This window comes from Diabrotica virgifera, chromosome 1 (assembly GCF_917563875.1).
Source record: "Diabrotica virgifera virgifera chromosome 1, PGI_DIABVI_V3a".
Lineage (NCBI taxonomy): Eukaryota > Metazoa > Arthropoda > Insecta > Coleoptera > Chrysomelidae > Diabrotica > Diabrotica virgifera.
In genome coordinates, this window is record NC_065443.1 from 293967288 (window position 1) to 293988506 (window position 21219).

Here is a 21219-nt window from a genome sequence, read left to right on the forward strand (position 1 = left end):
CTTTATGTATTTTAATTGTCTTCAAACAATGCTTTCCTAATTTCGTCTGTTGATCCTTGGTTGACTAATCTTTTTCCTGAAATTTTCTGTTAGTTGCTCACCATGGTTTTGTTGGCTGTTATATATTTCTGCATAGAAGTCTTCTATTACCCTTACTAATTCATCTCTGTTGTTTCCATCTCTACCCTTAAATTTCATTATTTCTTATTTGTTAATTTTCTCTTTAGAACTTTAAGGCTCTCGTTATCATCAACCGTTTGTTGGATTTGTTCTAATATATTTTTGTATTTACCTATCTCATTAAGTTCATGGTGTTCTTTGCTCCTCTTAATTTGCATTGTTCTCATCTTTTCCATTAACGCTTGTGTTTGGGAACCTATTCTTTTGTTATGACTGTTATTTCATACATTTTAGTCAATTGTTATTTTCAGATTTTGATCGTTCTAAAAGATGCTTCGAATGTTCTAAGAACCAAAGGCTTAAAATGTCTTAGCACGATCATTAAAACGGATCCAACGGTTCTGGAAGGGAACGATACGCAATTGATGATAAGCCAGTCTTTCGTCGATCCCTCTTCTTCAGTAAGAGAAGCTGTCATAGATCTATTAGCAAAGTTTATCTTGGACAAACCAGAGTTAATAACCAAATACTATGAAATGATATCCGCTCGAATATTAGATACAGGAATAAGCATCAGAAAACGTGTGATCAAGATTTTAAACGATATTTGCCTAGATTATCCCGATTTTGAGAAAAATACAGAAATTTGCGTAAAAATAATTCGAAGGATCAACGATGAAGAAAGTGTTAAAGAACTGGTGTTAAAAATGTTCCAAAATATGTGGTTTACTTGTGCCTCGGGTTCAAAACTGTTCAAAAAGGTTACCAGCATTATTGATATTGTTATTGCTTCAAAAGAAACGGGATTAGAAAACTTTGAACAAATATTAGTCGAGGTAAGTCAATCTAATTTTTAATAATTTTTTTACTTATGTGTAGGAGCCAGGAGGAGGGTTGACTATGTAACCCTCCTTCCTAGTACCTTGTTCCCTCGGCACCTTAACGTTTTTTTGATATATGGTAACTTAACTTTGATATATGGGAACACTGGAATATTGGCAGTTTTAATTGTGGAACAGGTTAAAAATTTGGAACGGTCAGACCACGAAAACGGCACATTTATTTTCTCCGACAGAACAGACCCAAACTCTCCGAACAGAGATTAAACTCTCGTGCAAAAATCAGACTGCTATTTATCACCTGTCATAATTCCTGTCATTTGACATGTTCTTCGTGTTGGACTTATTAAAACGCCCATTTGGTGAAAAATAGGAGTCTGATTTTTGCATGAGAGTTTAATCTCTGTTCTGAGAGTTTGAGTCTGTTCTGTCGGACAAAATAAATGTGCCGTTTTCGTGGTCTGACCGTTCCAAATTTTTAACCTGTTCCACAATTAAAACTTCCCCTGTTCCAGTGTTCCCATATATCAAAGTTTTTGTCCTACTAGACACCCTTAAGCTATTAACAAATTTTCAGCTTGCTATTATTCAACTTTTTTTCATACGCGGGATCCAGACCTAATACTTTGTGGTACCCGTCAGATAATTTGTTATTAACAATTTAATGGTTAAATTATTGTATCTCCTCAAGTATTTTATTTTATTAAAATTGAAATTATTTCTTTTAATCGCTGTAATAATATTGTTTCTAAACAGGTAAATTGTCATTGTTTACCGGGTGTACCAATCAAACTGTGTTTTTTTCTTAAAGTTTACTACACCCTGTGAAATATTCCAGCATTTATAAAATACTGAAATTTAAGCCCAACTATAGGCTCAGGTTTTCTTAACATTCTGTTTTTTTTTATTCATTCGCTTATATTGGACAATTAAAAAAGTTAGGTACTTTAACAACTAGCCATGTTCTTCATCAATACAGGGTGTTTCTAAATAAGTGACACAAACTTTAAGGGGTAATTCTGCATGAAAAGATGATGACCGTTAGCTTTATAAACATATGTCAGCAAATTCTTCGTTTCCAAGATATGGGATGTTGCATTTTTTCTTTCAAATTGACGGTTTATTTATTGCTCTAAATCCCGGTGGAGATATTCAAATGGAATTTGGTAGGTTTTAAGAGATAGTTATTGCGCATTTCTTGACATACAATAATTAAGAATTTTATATTCACCATTGGCGTGCATACGGGTATGTATGTATTTATTACTCGTATACACGCCAATAGCGAATATAAAATTCTTAATTGTATGTCAAGAACTGCGCAATAACTATCTCTTAAAACCTACCAAATTTTATTTGCATATCTCAACCGGTTATAGAGCAATAAGTAAATCGTCAGTTTGTAAGAAAATGTTCAACATCCCCTATCTCGGAAACGAAGCGTTTGGGGCTCTTATAAAGCGAACAGTCATTATTTTTGAAGTTATACTTCTTTACGGGCGTAATGACGGTGAAAGTTTATATGGGAAAACCTAGCGACCGGGCGCATGCGCATTATAACTTTGTTCTGATTGGATGTTCAAATGACATGACAAAAATTATCCAATATGGCAGCTGTGGCACAGCTGTGGGACTGTGCATGGTTTGGTTATAATGTATGCTTGTTGCGTTTTAAAATTTGTAGGAAGAGAAACAACAAACAAAAAGTTAGTTAATGGTTATACTGCCTTTTTAAATAGTTTTCATATTATATTTTTGGACTTATTTACATAGAAGAGATGATTGTTGCATGACAATGTGAAAGCTCATCAAACTGTGCCTAGTATGAGTGCCGCAGATCTCGCTTATTCAAAGCTAAAGAATCTTTCACTGGTAAGTGTTTTATAAATAGTTGATCAAATTTTGTTATGATATTTGAACATAGCCACTTTGCACGACGCAAGTGATTGCGAAATTTATTAGTCGTTATACGGGCTCCGATACCTACCTTGAACCTACCAAAATACATAAGTAGTATGTAATACTTTTATTTTACACCTTAATATTCACCTAATATATTGTCTTATTACTCTATGTTTTGTTGTATTTTTTCAATTCTAAATCATTTCAATTCAAAATCAAAATAATTTGATTTACATAAGTTAAAAATGTCAAAAGGTTAATCTGTTTAGTTAGACGATCTTCGCACATAATGACAAGCTGCCTCTGTGGCGAAGTTTTAATGCGGGCGAATCCCAATACAACGCAAATACCAGCCGCGTGGTAAGTTGGTTCGAATCCCAATAGAAACTTTTATTTTTTTATTTTTTTTATACATTTTATGATTGTAAGTATATTTATTATATAATTTTATTTTCAGAAAATACGTATTTAGTTAAACATTTTTCCGACAATTAATGTTCAGAAATCATTTGTGGCATTTTTAATGTGTTTTTTGGCACTGTTTTAATAAAAATTTTTGAGAAGTAGTAAGTATAAATTAATTTAATATTTAAATAAAATATAAATAAAAAGTATATTAATTTCGTTTATAATCATATAATCATATAATAGAAGTATAACTTCTTACGTGCGTACAAAGTACACACACATTCTTTTTCATGCAGAATTATCCCTTAAAGTTTGTTGCACGTATTTAGAAATACCCTGTATTTATGAAGAACATGTCTAGTTGTTAAAGTACCTAACTTTTTTATTATCAAACATGAGTAAATGAATAACAAAACAGAATGTTGAGAAAACCTGAGGTTATAGTTTTGTTTTAATTTAAGTATTTTATAAATGCTAGAATATTCCACAGGGTGTGGTACACCCCGTATACAATAACAATATACTAGTCTGGGCTGATTACCGGAGAATAGGCCATTTTTGGGAAAAGTTATTTACCAGCAATTTTATTGCTGGAATCGAATTATAAGATCCTATATATTAATAATATAGGTATGCAAAGTCCTCAGATAGTGTGCTACTTTTTTTATAAACAAAATGGCGCCCGAAAATCGTGTTTTTTTCAATTATTGCTCTAGAACTCCGAAGATTTTAACTTTACAACAAAAACACTCAAATAAAAATTCACCGTGATTAAATTCTGGATAGAGACGTGTTCCTCCCGATCTAATCCGACGAAAATTTTTCTCGGAAAATGCGGGTTTTCCCAACAAAATCTTTAATTTTCAAATAAAGTTTTAGATAAGTAATTATTTACCAATAATTAAATAATTTGGTGACTTAAAAGCCTTCTTGGTTTAGATTATAGTTCCAGAAGTTGGTAAAAATTAAACGAATATTTTAGCAACAATTTAATTGTTAATTAATAATTTACGGTCGCAATAATAACCAAAATAATTATGATGCACTGATCAAACTTTGAAATCTTATAAAGATTAGATGCCTATTTAACATTTTGTCGACAAAATATAAATTTTTTATTTTTTTGCATAATCTTTAAATGTTAAAAAAAAATAGTTATAAACAAATTAACGTTTCTCAGAAAGTTTTTACTATATTATAATTTTAAAAAATAACTAAAATGCGCATTTCAAATATCTTGAAAATGAATGCTTTAAAACTTTTTTGTAACCATTTGCAAAAAAGTTATGAAACAGCAAAGTAAACATACGATTACTACGGTGTTAATAATTTTTTTTAATTCTTTCAAAGCGTAGAAGTGAGTTTAAAGTACAAGCTAATTATTTATAAAACAATATCGATTATCAGCTTAATGGTTATATTTTAATTAAAGATTATAAATATATTTTTTTGTAATTTACACGCGCGAAAGTAGAATAATACAGTACCGTAGCTACCCGCCCACATACACAACTCGCGCGAGTTGAAGCATGTCAGTCGCTTCGAGTGAACATTTTATCTCCGGCTTTGTATCACGCCTACTTTCGCGCTAAAAATTACAAAAAAAGTATTTTTAATCTTTGATTAAAATATAACCATTGAACTAATTTTTGACATTCTTTGTGAGTAATTAGATTGTACCATAGACTCACTTTTAAGCTTTGAAACAATTAAAACAAATTATAAACAATGGAGATATCGTATATTTATTTTGCTGTTTCCTAACTTTTTTGCAAATGGTTAGAAATTTTTTTTAAAGCTTTCATTTTCAAAACCTATGAAATAAGCATTTAAAGTATTTTTTAAAATTAGAATATAATAAACAATTTCTAAGAAATGTTAATTTGATTATAACAATTTTTTTTAAACATTTAAAGATTATGCAAAAAAATGAAAAATTTATATTTTGTCGACAAAATATTAAATAGGCATCACACCTTTATAACCTTTCTAAGTTTGATCAATGTCTCATGATTATTTTGGTTGTTATTGCGACTGTAAATTGTTAATTAACAATTGAATTGTTGCTAAAATATTCGTTTCATTTTAACCGGCTTCTGAATTTATAATCTATACCAAGAAAGCTTTTATTTCACCAAGCTATATAATTATTGATAAATAATTACTGGCCCAAAAAATTTATTTGAAAATTCGAGATTTTGTTGGGAAAACCCACATTTTCCGAGGAAAATTTTCGTCGCAACAAATCGGGAAAAACATGCCTCTATGTAGAATTAAATTGGGGTGAATTTTTATTTTAGTATTTTTGGTGTAAAGTTAAAATCTTCGGAGTTATAGAGCAATAATTTAAAAAAATACGATTTGTCGGCGCCATTTTGTTTATAAAAAAAGTAGCACACTATCTGTGGACTTTGTATACCTATATTAAGAATATATAAGATCTTATAATTCGATGAAAGCAATAAAATTGCTGGTAAATAACCTTTCTTTGTACTTTACTAATTAGACCAACGTATTATAACTATTTTTTTTTCAAAATTTAAAGATTATGCAAAAAAAAGAAAAATTTGTATTTTGTCAATAAAATATTAAACAAGCATCTCATTTTTATAATCTTTATAAGTTTGATCAATATATCATGATTATTTTGGTTATTATTGCGATCGTAAATTGTTAATTAACAATTGAATTTTTGCTAAAATATTCGTTTACTTTTCACTGGCTTCTGGAATTACAATCTATACCAAAAAATCTTTGATGTCACTAAGTTATTTAATTATTGATTAATAATTACTTACCTAAAACTTTATTTGAAAATTATAGTTTTTGTTAGGAAAACCCGCATTTTCCGAGGAAAAATTTCGTCGGAGCAAATCGTAAAAAACATATCTCTATGCAGAATTTAATTGCGGTGAATTTTTATTTGGTTGTTTTTGTTGTAAAGTTAAAATCTTCGGAGTTATAGAGCATTAATTGAAAAAAATACGATTTGTCGGCGCCATTTTGTTTATAAAAAAGTAGCACACTATGTGCGGACTTTGCATATTCTTTTTCTCATGATCATCTTTCAGTGCGTCACAGTTTTTCGATTTCTCTCTAACGCATTAAATTGTATGTGACAGAAAAAAAGGCACGTCTGGGAATACTTCGGTAATTATTCTAGTTCGGTGATTATTCTAGTTGTCGATAGATGGCGCCATAATCAAAAAAGAATTATTTATTAAATAAAATAATAATATTATCAATATAATCTGTACAATTTATAAGACTATACAAATGAAAGAAAATACCATTTTATAAATGCAATAGACACAATTGATTTGGTTTTATTCCAAATTGAAAATAAAATTTGACAACTGTCAGATTTAACTAAAATGTCACGTTAGAATAAATGTCATAAATGTGTATTATCACGGACTTACCTTTTTTTCTATAATTTGTGACGCACTGAAAAATGTTCATGAAAAGGAGAATACCTATATTATTAATATATATGATCTTATAATTCGATTCCAGCAATAAAATTGCTGGTAAATAACTCTTCCATGAATTTTGCTAATTAGCCCAGAGTAACCTGTTTGGCAACAATATTATTACTATGATATTGCTAAATAATAAGGCTATAACATACTGAAAAAATCACTTAAATTGGATAACAGGTTTAGGAGATTCGAGTCATCAAAAATGACCTATTTTGTGGGGTGCCCGTTTTCTCTGACTCGCAGTGTAGTATGTCAAAGGGTGTAAAAATGTTTTTATCGCCAACCTTCACTAAAGTCACTCATTATTGTACTCATTTGACGCCATTTGCGGCAGTAAAGTAACACTTTATTGTACTGAAAGAAGAATTTTACTTTACCTGCCGCGATTAATCAAAATAAACTGAAATTGAATGTAAGCGGTCGATGGCAGTAATCGATTGTTTATTTGAGTGAACTTAAAATTTATTTACTGTAATTATTAAAAATATTGTACAAAATTTACGTTATTATTAATTAAATTTATGTCAGAAAGTGAAATTCTTTAGTATTTTGCAATTATATTCATAAAGCATAAATTGAAACTTTACAGATTTAGTAATTAGGTACTTATTCAATATTGATCACTTGAACAACTATCGATTAAACATCGAAATCGGCCATCATGCAAAAGCATTCTGTCATCGTCATTACTGTCACTGTCATACGAAATTTTTATGCCGTCTAAAATTAATAAAATTCTTAAATCTTTTAAGTTTTGTATTAATGCAAATATATTATGAAATGACGTTTTTGCTAATTCGATTATATATAGGACGGTGACAGATATTAATGATAATTTGTTAGAAAATATATTTATTTAGATTTTCTACTATTCATCAAGGGAAAAGTAACTGCGGAATGATACACTTCATAAACAATAACGTAACTATTAACGGTAATTTTAATTGTTGGTATTTTATTTTTAGTGTTAAAATTAGTTTAATATTTAAATAAAAATACGATTAAATAGTTTAAAATATATTTATTTCGTTGAAATTTTAATAATAGAAGTATAACGTCTTACGTGCGTACCAAGTACACACACTCTTTTTTCATTAGGATGTAATTAAGTAAGTGTTAATATTTTTTATGATTGGTGATAAAATTTTGTATGCACCACGTCAGTAAAGACTCTTTATCGAACTCGTCTGTTATTCACCTCGCTCGCTAACGCTCGCTCTGCTCATAATATCAGACTCGTTCGACAAAGAGTAACTTTACTGACTTGGTACATAAATAACTATTATTATTTCCTTATTTTTTATTATTTGCTTTTTCGACAAAATTGTCATCATCAGAAGTAATGGTCAATAGATTGTAATGTACCACTACTTGAGGTTATGTGCATGAGCATGTTAATAGTATTTAGATGCTTATTTTTTTTCCAAATCGCTATCATTTTTTTTCTATTACAGTTATTGGAACCGACAAAAGACAAATATAATTCCTCGAAATCAAAAACTGATCATCCTAACGAAATTTTACGAGCTTCCCGCCAAATTGTCGATTTCCTGATGGAACCTACCCTTCGTAATCCTAACCAACACAACAACGAATCATCTGAAAGACTTGCAGCTGTCTTAAAAACTCTACATATTTTTGCCAAAATAAAACCTAAGCTTCTAGTCCGACATGTCAGCAAGTTTCACCGTTACTTGGAATTACAAGAGACATCTGCCAATGATAATGGGATCATAGGAAGCGTTATTGCTATTCTAGAATTAGTAGTTCCTTTATCAGAAAATCCGAGCGAGGTATTCCTAGCACAGCTAGAAGAACAGATCATGAAGCTGCTTCTACGGTACGACAGAACCATAGTTAACAGCTGCTTGTCTTGTTTAGCAGCGATTTGCAACAAAATTACTCACAAGTATGAGACCATCAGAGACTGCTTTAATAAGTTCTATAATTACCTGCTGGGATACAAAACTTGGGAAGGTGTTGGCATGCCCACCGAAGAATATGCGATATGTAAAGCTGTAATCAAAAGATCTTTGTTGATTGTTGGACTCCTGCTGAAGTATTTTGATTTTAAAGATCCAGAAGTGTCGGGAGAACTAGCAGTAAGTTTGTTATATTTTATTTTTTGTTTTCTTATTTTAAAATAACTGAAGTATATTATACAGGGGTGGTCATAATTAACTGGAGAATTTGCAAAAATATTTTTGAAAAGAAAACACATTTAGGAAACTTTGTTTTTAAAAAACGTTGTATTTCCTTATAAGGCAGAAACAACTATTTACAATAAGTGTACAAAATGTTCACCGTTCACCTCAAGACACTTCAAACAACGTTTTTCGATACAATTAATAATTCGAGCGAACATTGTGGGATCTTCAAATCCATTGTAATTCAGTCAATTTATACTCTACGAGCCCCCTAGTGAAAAAGTTTTTGGGTAGTTTTAATTTCTTTCATTATATATTATGTATTTTGTGCTGCTGAATCCGAATATGAAGTTTGCGGAAAAAATTCGTGATGGAACATTGGGTAAATCGCGAAAAAGCGAAACATATCTGCTTTTTTCCGCTTTTTTTGCTTAAATCTCGAAACCTGTTAACTTTTGGTAGATGGTCTCTTAGAAATTAAAGTACTTAAAATTCTCTACAAATATGGCTATTTTCTTTTTTTTGAGACGAACCTTTCGATCTAAAGTGCAAGTAGAAAATTGCCAATTATTAACGGTCTCTACAAAGCCCACTTTTTACATTTCAAAACTTTATTTTTTATTAGAATGCTGTCATTTGATAAATTTACATCCTCCCTCCTGTGGAGGATGCTGATATCCTAATTATCACAACAGCGCTTGAGATGGCACCGTCAACTACACAGTCTCTTCTACGTCTATATCAAAGCTATCTTCCGGGGGCTCAACGTTGTCACACAGTCCTTCACATGATGTGCGAATTGGGGAACAATGGAGGCCCGCCTTCCTGCATCCACAATTACGTTGGCAGCTTTTTTTACATTTACCAGAAATATACCGTAGTAATGAGTTTGGTGCAGAGTCCAAAGTGATTGGCACCGGCATGAGACCACTAGTAGGTATTTTCCAACCACACTCACTTGGATCTTTTTGTTGCTCGTCAGGTGTGGCTTGATATAAAGATAACCATTGCTGTACCTGATAGTAAACTCTAAGTGAATGGTCTCGTGCAGCAAATTCGGTAGGGGGTTATGAGAAAACGTTGGTTGAAAACATACGTATTGTATGTATCTCAAATCGTTCAGACTGGTCTCTTTTTTTTTTCTATATAGAGCCATGAGAAACATGTTTCCTGCTGTGGCAATCTCATACTGATGTGCATTAGTACCCTTTCACATTAAGGCACTGATGTCTCACACCGGTGCCCGCCACCGGTGTTCAATTGCAGCAAAGCATTGTTGAGCCACTAAAATCAGCCAGACACTCGAAAGTGGCTTATCTGTAGTCGTTCATTTAAAACAATTGCCGGTGGCGGACACTAATGTCAGACACCAGTGTCTTAGTCTGAAAGGGTACTTAGGGTCTTTAAAAGCCTCAATGGTTGGTTGCAAGACTGTGTTCTTCTGCAGGACTTTAAGAAATTTCAGTTTACCCCGATTAAACAATGCAGAAGTAGTATCACAACCACTTATCTTATGTAGGAATGATATATGGTCCATTAGGATTTTTTCAGCAGCCAGATGAGGATCGTAGAAGATTTGTGAAACCTTTCCTTTTTCTGGTTTCAGGAAAAATACATTTTTTGTGTTAGGACTTCACAGGTCAATCAAAATGACCAGAAGGTCGATATCTTCCCCCACCACTGTCACATGTTTATTTGACGGTGATATCTCAAGAGCTGTTGTGATAATTAGGATATCAGCATCCTCCATAGGATGGAGGATGTAAATTTATCAAATGACAGCATTCTAATAACAAATAAAATTTTGAAATACCGGGTGTCTACCTATATTTTCCCCCATTTTAACTGCCTATAACTTCTAAACGGCTTAAGATAGAAATATGCTGTTTTCGCTGAAATATTTTATTTTAGTAAAAATTTTGTCTGAATGGATTGAATTTTTTATATTGCTTTCAATTACGAAAATAAAAATGGCGGATTTTTGAAAAAAACGTTGTTGACTTTTTTTTAATGAAAGACTCAGTATATTTTTTTGTTAATTGAAAGAAAGATCATTCACCTATCCAGCGATATAAAGTTTTTCAAAATCGGTTGTCAAATCACTGAGTAATTATATCGGTTGAAAAAACATATAAATGTTTTAAAATCGGTTGTCAAATAACTGAGAAAATATTTTTTAAAATGAGAGATGCAATGTGGAAATCACATAACATAATGTCATTTTGCTTGGTTATGTTATTTAGGTATGTGATATCCACGTTGCACCGCTCATTTTAAAAATTAATTACTCAGTGATTTGACAACCGATTTTGAAAAACTTTATATCGCTGGATAGGTGAATAATTTTTCTTTGAATTTACAAAAAATATACTGGGTGTTCCATTAAAAAAAAGTCAACAACGTTTTTTTTTCAAAAATCCGCCATTTTTCTTTTCGTATTTGAACGCAATATAAAAAATTCAATCCATTCAGACAAAACTTTTACTAAAATAAAACATTTCAGCGAAAACCGCATTTTTCTATCTTAAGCCGTTTAAAGTTATAGGCAGTTAAAATGGGGAAAAAAATTTATGTGGGCACCCGGTATAAAATGTGGATTTTGCAGAAACCGTTAAATTGGCAATTTTCAACCTGCATTTTAGACCGAAAGGTTCGTCTGAATAAAAAAGTAGATACTGATATCTGTAGAGAATTTTAAGTACTTTAATTTCTGTTAAAAACCATTTACTAAAAGTTAATAAATTTTGAGATTTCAGCAAAAAATCGGGAAGAAGAAGAGATTTTTCGTTTTTTTGCGATTTACTCAATGTTCCGTCACGAAATTTTGTCCCCAAACCTCATATTCGGATTCAGAAGCCGAAAATACGTATAAAATGAAAGAAAACAGAACTACCCCAAAACTTTCCTAGTTAAAACACAATTTGATTGAATTATTGGTCGTCACCTGTCGACCTTGGAGGCCACGGTTCGTTTCCACTTCTACCCAATTATCCAGCAAAAGGATAGGCTGAAAGAATTATGCTGGTTTAGGAAAGCACGAACTTTTAAACCAAAATACACAGGGCCGCCCTCTTGCTGACGAAAATGACGTTTCGTTCTTCGAATCTTTCATCTTCATGCAAAGTTATACATTATTCTTGTAAAAGCTTAAAGTACCTTTCTGAATGAATTGACTCACAAAAGGATAAAACAATCTTCAAAACAAGCTTTAACAAACTAAAACAATCTTTAACGATGTTCGTTTGGTGGATAGGCTGGTTTTCAACGAACTGTTGCACGCGTGATATGGTATTTTCATCTATGTGCACCCAACATCAGTGGCGTAACAAACTCCGTTGCCCCCCCCGCAGAATAGGAAATGGGGCCCCCTTTACAAAAATTACTAAATGCGACTTCTGTAACACAAACGTATATGTGTTAGTGTATTTATGCACTGTTTATAAAAACTTATATTTCTGATCTTTATTGGTATAGAATAAAATAGAACAAAAATTGAGAGCGTAGGCGCAAAATTTCGTGCCAATGCTTTTTAAATTCATTTTTTTCGAACTCTGTAAAAACTAGTAGTATTTTTGAAAAATTTAAAAGCAGAATGAAAGATTACATATGAACCCTGAACACTTATAATAATGTTTAATTTAATAAGTTACAGGGGTGAGAAAAATGAGAATGTTTAGTATGATTTTTAATTTCAATATCCCATTCAAAAGAAACTTTTTGTTTATTCTAAATAACTTTCAGCCCTCGGTAATAATGTAATCTTTCTTTCTGCGTTTGAACTTTTCAAAAATTGTATTAGTTTTCTCAGGATTAAAAAAATTAATGCATTTAAAAAGCGTTAGTCGGAAATTTTACTCCTACACTCTTTAAATTATTACATTATTACACATTATTATTCTATGAGATGAACAACTTTCTTTGTGCACTACTATCAGCGGATATATCTACAATTATTTTATTAATATCTATCTGATGGGCAACTTCGTTTTCAATACTTATAAGCTCTAGAGAAGATAACCGTGCTTCTGACATTGTAGTACGAAGATATGGTTTTATTAATTTAAGTTTAGAAATATATCTCTCTGAACTAGCGGTCATAAAAAGTAAAGTTGAAAACAAGGTGAATGCATGACACACTTCTGGTATTCTTTTTCTCATGATCATCTTTCAGTGCGTCACAGTTTTTCGATTTCTCTCTAACGCATTAAATTGTATGTGACAGAAAAAAAGGCACGTCTGGGAATACTTCGGTAATTATTCTAGTTCGGTGATTATTCTAGTTGTCGATAGATGGCGCCATAATCAAAAAAGAATTATTTATTAAATAAAATAATAATATTATCAATATAATCTGTACAATTTATAAGACTATACAAATGAAAGAAAATACCATTTTATAAATGCAATAGACACAATTGATTTGGTTTTATTCCAAATTGAAAATAAAATTTGACAACTGTCAGATTTAACTAAAATGTCACGTTAGAATAAATGTCATAAATGTGTATTATCACGGACTTACCTTTTTTTCTATAATTTGTGACGCACTGAAAAATGTTCATGAAAAGGAGAATACGCAAGATGCAAGCACTAGTGCAATGAAAATCTATAAGAATAATTTTGGTTGCAACATAAATTAAAAATTAAAATTAAAAAAATAGTAATGTCACGTTAACGTTATATGTATGATTAAAGTCAACTTGCTCTTAGCTTACGTTTAAAGGTGGAAGACTATCGTAAGTGGTAATGTTTTATAGGTTAATATCGATAATTTCCCACCTCTACTATTTTCATCTTTTTTATTGCACAACGCATTATGTTTTCCATCTTTTCCGTTATTTTGCCGGTTCTTAGTGTACTCATCACTGCAAAGAGGCCATCGTTTGTACAGAAAATAACAGATTATTCCTTCTTCTTCTTCTTAAAGTGCCTATCCGTTCTGGATGTTGGCGATCATCTTATCTATCTTGACTTTGTTTACCGCAGCGCGGAACAGTTTAGTGGTAGTCGTGTTATTCCACTTTCGTAAATTTTGAAGCCACGAAATGCGTCTTCTTCCCCGTCCTCTTTTACCATTTACCTTCCCTTGGAGAATCAGTGGGAGAAGGCTGTAACGTTCTTGATTTCTCATTATATGTCTTAGATATTCTAATTTTTTTGTTTTGATGGTTATGAGAATTTCACACTCTTTCCCCATTCTACGCAGGACTTCCACATTAGTAATTCGGTCAACCCAGCATATACGTAAGATGCGCCTATAACACCACATCTCGAAAGCTTCGAGCCCATTCATAAATGCAACAGTTAGTGTCCACGCTTCCATTCCGTACAGCAGAACTGTGAATATCTAGCAATTCAACAGACGGTATTTTGTTTTTAATGATATGTCTTGACTGTTGAAAATGGATCTCATTCTAACCTATGCTGCTTTCGCTTTTATTACTAGCTGTTTAATTTCTGTCGAGTGGTCCCATTTACTATTTAAATTCGTGCCCAGATATGCATGTTGCTCAACTCTTTCGATATTCTGTTGGTTGATTGTAAGTTGAGCGTTTAGTATTGGTTTTTTACTAATTGTCATAAATTTGGTCTTCTTTGTGTTTAGAGCTAGTCCGTATCTGTTGCTGACTTCTGTTATACGATTTGTTAATATCTGTAAATCATTTAGATTATCGGCAAAAACTATGGTGTCATCTGCATATCTAATGTTATTCAACCATTCACCAATTATTAATACTCCTCTCGCACAACCATCTAAAGCTTCCTTAAATACCCATTCAGAGTAAATATTGAATAGTAATTTTATCAGTTAACTGATCTTTTATTTTGATTTTGGTCGTTTGATTGTAATAAATGTTTCTGATAATTCTTAGATCTTTGTTGTCAATTCCAGTTTCTTGCATTAGAGTTATTAATTTGTCATGTTTTACTCTGTCAAATGCTTTCTGGTAATCCATAAAGCATACGTATATATCACAATTTACATCCCTGTATCTCTGAAATAGTACTTGCACAGCAAAAAGGGCCTCCCGTGTTCCCAGAGCATCACGAAATCCGAATTGGATTCTTGTTAGTTGTTCCTCGCACTTTGTATTATATTCTTTTGTGAATGAACTTTAGAAAAATGTTTTAAGTCAATGGCTCATAAGTCTTATAATTCTATAGTCTTCGCACTTTCTCGCATTGGGTTATGAGATTATTCCTACAGCACTATTTTTCTATAGTCATTAATTTATGATACACCTATTTTATATTCTCCTTTTAGCCTGACACCACCGACCAAGTTTACCAAACCATGTTATGTTTTCTCCAAAAAGATAGTATTGATATTCAGGTGAATACACTGAAAGCAATTGGTATTCTTTGTAGCAGATATTATCAGTTCTTGTGGGAAAACCAACTGAAAACGTTTTATTATAAACAACTTGCTTCCAAAGATACTTCGTTACTAATGAAGGCTGAGATATTAAACAACATCGAAAACTTTTTGAAAGAGGAGGACATTAGATTAACAGAAGACAATAAGAACTGTAAGTGATATCTTCATATCCAATTTTGGTCCAATTGCTATTGTGTTACCCTAAACATATTCCTATTTTCAGGGAACAAAATATCTAAGCAAACAGATTTGAAGGAAATGGATGACACCTCCTCAGGAATAGCCAGTCTAGTCATTCAGTATTATCTCAAAGTAATCCTAAATTGCTACCTATACGATAGCTTGCAGATTCGCCAAGCTGTTTACAGAGTTGTGCAAATGATTTTACGTCAAGGTTTAGTGCACCCTTTACTCATGGTTCCCTACTTGTTCTGTATGAGCACAGACTGTGAGCAACCGGTGGCCCTTAGTGCACATAAACGCTTATGTGAAATCGAATCCAGATATCCAGGATTGATACACACGAGATCATCTTTGGGTATTCAATTATCGTTCCAACTTCAGAAAATTTTGCAAGGAGAAAAAGTTGTAAGAGGTTTTAAGGTAAAAGAGAAAGAAGAATATCCTGTAGCCTTAAACGGAGGTCTTTATTCACTACTAAGAGGTTCCAGAGAGCAGAGACGAGCTTTAATAATATATTGTTTGAAACAGTTCGAGGAACCTACTGTAAGTAATTTTTGTATTCTTGTATATATTATTAGTCCTGTCGCCAGGGGGGGTACAACGGCCTCCTGTATTCAGATGGACTTACCCAAGTTTTTTTTATGTATTTTGACCCGTAGAATACGAATTTTTTGGGTAACAGTTGATCCGGATGTCGATAAGATTGTTATAAACAAAGAAGTTGAGGAATTACATAACAGCGATTTCTCGCAAAACAAAACATGTTTTTTTATTTTTTGGGCCATTCTAACCAAAAAGTGTTCCTACAAATTTCTTCGTAGGATGCATAGTTTTAGAGAAAAACGCGGTGGAACTTTCAAAAAATCGAAAAATTTGCAGTTTTTGTACCCGAATAACTTTTGATTAAAAAATAAAATAGAAATTCTGCTTACCGCATTTGAAAATTCAAGTCAAAGTATATCGGTTTTAGTTATTTGCATTGCTAAAAATTTATTATTTTATTGTTAAACAAAAGTATAAACACCTAGTGCTGGAGTGATGTTTTCAATGATTTCTCATTTAAAATCGAACGAGTAGATAGAGTAGGTACAAGTGCAAGCGAGGCTATTTCTACGTAGCATGCATGTAAACGCATGTATTAGGCACGGGAAACACTATGTGTTTATAGCTTTTTTTTAGCAATAAACACAAAAATTTTGAGTAATGTATATATTCGAAAACGATAGAATTTGACTTGAACTTTCAAATGCGGTAAGCAGAATTGCTATTTTATTTTTTAATCAAAAGTTATTCGGGTTCAAAAATTGCAATTTTTCGATTTTTTGAAAGTTCAACCGCGTTTATCTCGAAAACTATGCATCCTACGAAAAAACTTGTAGGAACATTTTTTGGTTAGAATGGCCCAAAAAATACAAAAACAGGTTTTTTTTGCGAGAAATCGCTGTTATGTAATTCCTCAACTTCTTTGTTTATAACAATCTTATCGACATCCGGATCAACTCTTACCCAAAAAATTCGTGTTCTACGGGCCAAAATACATAATAAAAACTTGGGTAAGTCCATCTGAATACAGGAGGCCGTTGTACCCCCCCTGGCGACAGGACTATATGGTCTGTCCAACATTTTCATAAACATCAATCATTAAATTCATCAAAGTATTTTATCTACTAAGTATCTAATATTATGTATAAGTTTTTAGTTTGTGAAAACTGTCATTATAGATAGCAGTGCATGAACTGGCATGAAGGATTGAAAGTGTGCGTGAAGTAACAATGTATTTTTTCTACAACCACTATTTAAAGTGCATTTTTTTGCACAGTTTTATGTTAACAAAGTTGATATTTTCTCACAGTATAAGATTTATGACATTAGTGTGCAGAAAGGTGACGTTTATGTGCCGGAAAGTGACGTTTCTGTGCCGAAAAGTTCTTTTCTGCACATTACCATTACATTCCACAATAAAATCATAAATATAATTATAACATGTTTAGATGAAATCGTTTTATTTAAGATATTAGATTTGATAGTGCTTTTCAACAAAGAGCCGATTTAACTCATGTCCGAGAAGGCTGCAAAATTCGCTATTTTAACACATTATTTTTTAACTTTACATTTGGTATTTTACAAATAACTACCTCATTCTGAGTAACGTTATTTATTCTGTTTACATCTGTGGTTAAAATGTGGACAAATATACAACTTGTAAGACAGTTAGTATACTTAATTATCGAATAGAAATTAAATTATCGATGTTACAACTGTTTTATTTTACAATTTTATTCTTAATTAACATTTTATAATTATCAATTCCAATAAGGATTTAGCAACCTCAGCAAGATACGTCGAATGAAGTAGGTCTGGTGAAAATCCGTGACTGCATAAATATAACGTCAAATATGACATTATTTTGTAATAATTTATTTAAAATAGTTTAAATTCAAACAAATTAATACAGTGCATTAATTTTTTTAACTGATTTCTGTGTAATTTGTTTGGGTATAAGGAATTTAAATTTATTAGTATTAATTAAATACAGTTTAAAATTTATAATTTATTATTGTAATAAATCTTCGTTTGGAAATTGTGATTTTTATTTTTAGCAAAAACTGTGGTTGTAGAAAAAGTATAGTGTATAACACGTGCAGAAAGGTAGTACCTTGCTGCACTTGTTCCACAATACACTATTAAACGGGATTTAGTTTTTCGCACTGTTTTTTGGCACACTTTCATATAATCAAATATCCTTAACTTTCGCGTTGTCATGGTGATGACATATGTGAGCAATAAATTACAACAAAAGTTTTGACAGTTTTGTGGTTTAAAAAAAGTTAGGATTTTTAAATGTCAAAGTTCTAAAAATTCTAGAATAGAAATAAATTCCAGTGACAAAGAGTTACCGTTTTTTATTTGTTTATCGTAGATAAAATATTGTATGAAACTGGGCGTGGAGTACTTTTTGCGCACTTAAGCGATGTATAGCTCTAAACATCGCGTGCGTTCGCAAAAAGCATACTTCACGAACTGTTTCATAAATAACTATAACTTTCTCTATATTTTAGGAACTTGCCTTATCGTACATGATTTATTTAGCTGACAATATGGCTTATTTTCCCTACCAAGTACAAGATGAACCCTTGTTTCTGGTTCATTATATTGATATTAAAATCTCAGTCTTCGGAACGAATTTACTGCAAAACTTTAAGGACGTAAGTATTATAATTTTCTTCTTTTAAGGTATAACTTGTTGCCAACGAAATGCTTATTAGACTAAGTATAGGAAAACATTACTAATTAAATTTGTTAAATATAATAGGTATCGTAAGAGGCTATAACTTAAATAATAGAACCTAAAAGAAAACGTATGAACATTATGTCGTCAATTTTTAGTGGGTATGGGTCGGCGGCGTTGGAAAATCAAACTTTTCACTTACGGACCGGATAAATAATTCTCTGTGATTAAAAAATAAAGCTCATCGGAATTGTTACCCACCAACCCTTTATCCTCCCCACCATTTTTATTTTGTAGGTAGTATGCATTCAATTATAAAATTTCAAAAATTCACGCGCATAGTAGTTAAGGCTTTTACAAAACTATTTTTTCCACCTACCTCTACCGAAAGTATACTTTTCCGGACCTGATTGTAGGGAGCAAAGTTGTACTTTTCCTCCCTAGGGAGGAAAATATTTTTCCTCCCTAGGGAGGAAAAGTAAAAGTGACGTCATGGTATTTCATTCATGAAATGTAACTTATTGACGCCCTGTAAAATATCTATTTTCTATTACGTAAGTTTCTATACATTTTAACCTTTATTTATAAAACACTCTGTATTTTGCAGAATGGTAAAAAACAGTAAATTGTTATTTTGATTTAACAATGTTTACATTATTAATTTGACTTATATTTGACAGTTGACAGTTATATTGTACGTACTTGTTAGTTTTAGTTCTAATAAATTTTGTTGGTTAGTTACATAAATAAATTAAGTAAAAATGAAAAAATGACTTGTTATTTGAGGAAGGTGGAAAAACCATATGTATAACATGGGAGTAAAGTGCCTTTTCCTCCCTTGAATGATTACTGCCCTCCGCTACGCGTCGGGCAGTAAACTTCATTCTCGGGAGGAAAAGTAGCACTTTCCTCCCTTGTTATACAAATAGCTATTATATACCCGTAGGTTAAGTATTCATAACATCATAAGTAATGCATTTTTATTTTTTTTGAAAAAAGCGTATCACTTTTTTTTGGAGATAGCTACATTTCTAATTTTTTTATTTTGTGTATTTTATCAAAAACTAGGTAGGGTATATTTTTAAGTTTTTTCAGATTTTCTGAAAGGTTCGCCACTTTCAAAAATCCGAAAAAATGGTTTTTTAGTGGGTTTTTGGGAGTTTTCCCCATTTTATAAATTTCAGAATAGATGAAATCCAGGTTTTTTTTATATATTATCTAATTTGAAGTAACTGAGCCCTTTAGGGCATTTAAAAATGAGGTCCCAAAAAAAGACCGCCAAAATACCCCCCACGTTTCTGGGGATTTGAACATGTTTCTCCCGTATTTAAATATCCTGAAAGACTCAGTTACTTCAAATTATATAAAACCTATAAAAAAACCTTGATTTGATCTGTTTTGAAGTCTATACAATAGGGAAAAAATCTCAAAAAACGCTTTTTCAAAAAAAGCAAGAATGAATTTTGACGTTATATACACCCTACAGGTCTATAAAAAAATAGACAATAGACACATATGCGGGTGAATTTTTTGAAATTTTAGAATTGTTTGCATCCCACCTAAGATAAATGAAATCGAAATAATGGCGTCTTGTTTTTAGGAGAGGGGAAAAGGAGGTGGTCGGTTAAAATTGCGCCGAGTCTTATTTTATAATGACATAGAGCGTAGAAAAATAAAAAAAAAAAAAATAAATTGCGTAAACAATTTGATTACCAGCTCCTCAATCGACTAGATTACAATAGTATTCGCGGTGTGCAAGTACTTGGAAGCGGAAACGAGAAACGACCCTGCGCGAGTCGCGGAGAAATATTGCAACTATCTTAAATAATTCATATTGTCAATTGAAATTGTCAAATTGACGTATATTTCATACCTTCTGTCAATGAAGCAGAAAAATTATATATTGCTCCACAATATTGATATGATAGGCAATTATTATATAAAGGTAAATTTAATTAATTTTATTTTACTTGCAGTACTGCATTTTAATAACTAATTTTATTTACTACATACAATAATTGTTGACGTTTTCATAACATAACCTGAATCTTATTTTTTCTTCTTATTATTTTTTTGGACTATGGCCTTGACAATTATCCAGTAACCACGACTAATATAATTGGTCAATATAATTAAAAGTGCGAATTTTAGTATAGAGCGTAGAAATAGGGGTCGCTTTGCCGAACTTGCACGGTCCCAATATTGTGCAACAAGTGCAAAAAGGTACTAATTTCTCACGAGTTTGAAAAGTGCGGTACGAGCGTAAGCGAGTGCCGCAATTCAAACGAGTGAGAAATTACCTTTTTGCACGTTTTACACACTATACTTTTTCTACAGTCTACTTAAAAATAAAAATCACAATTTTCAAACGAAGATTAATTATAATAATATGTGACAAATTTTAAACTGTATTTCATTAATACTAATCAATTTAAATTCCTTACACCTAAACAAATTGCACAGAAATCAGTTAAAAAATTAATGCACTGCCTTAATTTGTTTAAATTTAAACTATTTTAAAAAATATTGC

General features: G+C 31.5%; 1 protein-coding gene across 1 annotated transcript in view; it reads left to right on the plus strand.

Moving 5' to 3' along the window:
- The window catches only part of LOC114324227 (nipped-B-like protein A), a 73577-nt gene that overhangs the window by 43546 nt on the left and 8812 nt on the right, over positions 1-21219 (plus strand). Inside the window, exons 9-13 of the mRNA XM_028272011.2 lie at positions 432-956; positions 8206-8853; positions 15164-15428; positions 15501-16003; positions 18520-18666. Coding sequence (XP_028127812.2) covers positions 432-956; positions 8206-8853; positions 15164-15428; positions 15501-16003; positions 18520-18666 — 2088 coding nt within the window. The remainder of the gene's footprint in view (positions 1-431; positions 957-8205; positions 8854-15163; positions 15429-15500; positions 16004-18519; positions 18667-21219) is intronic.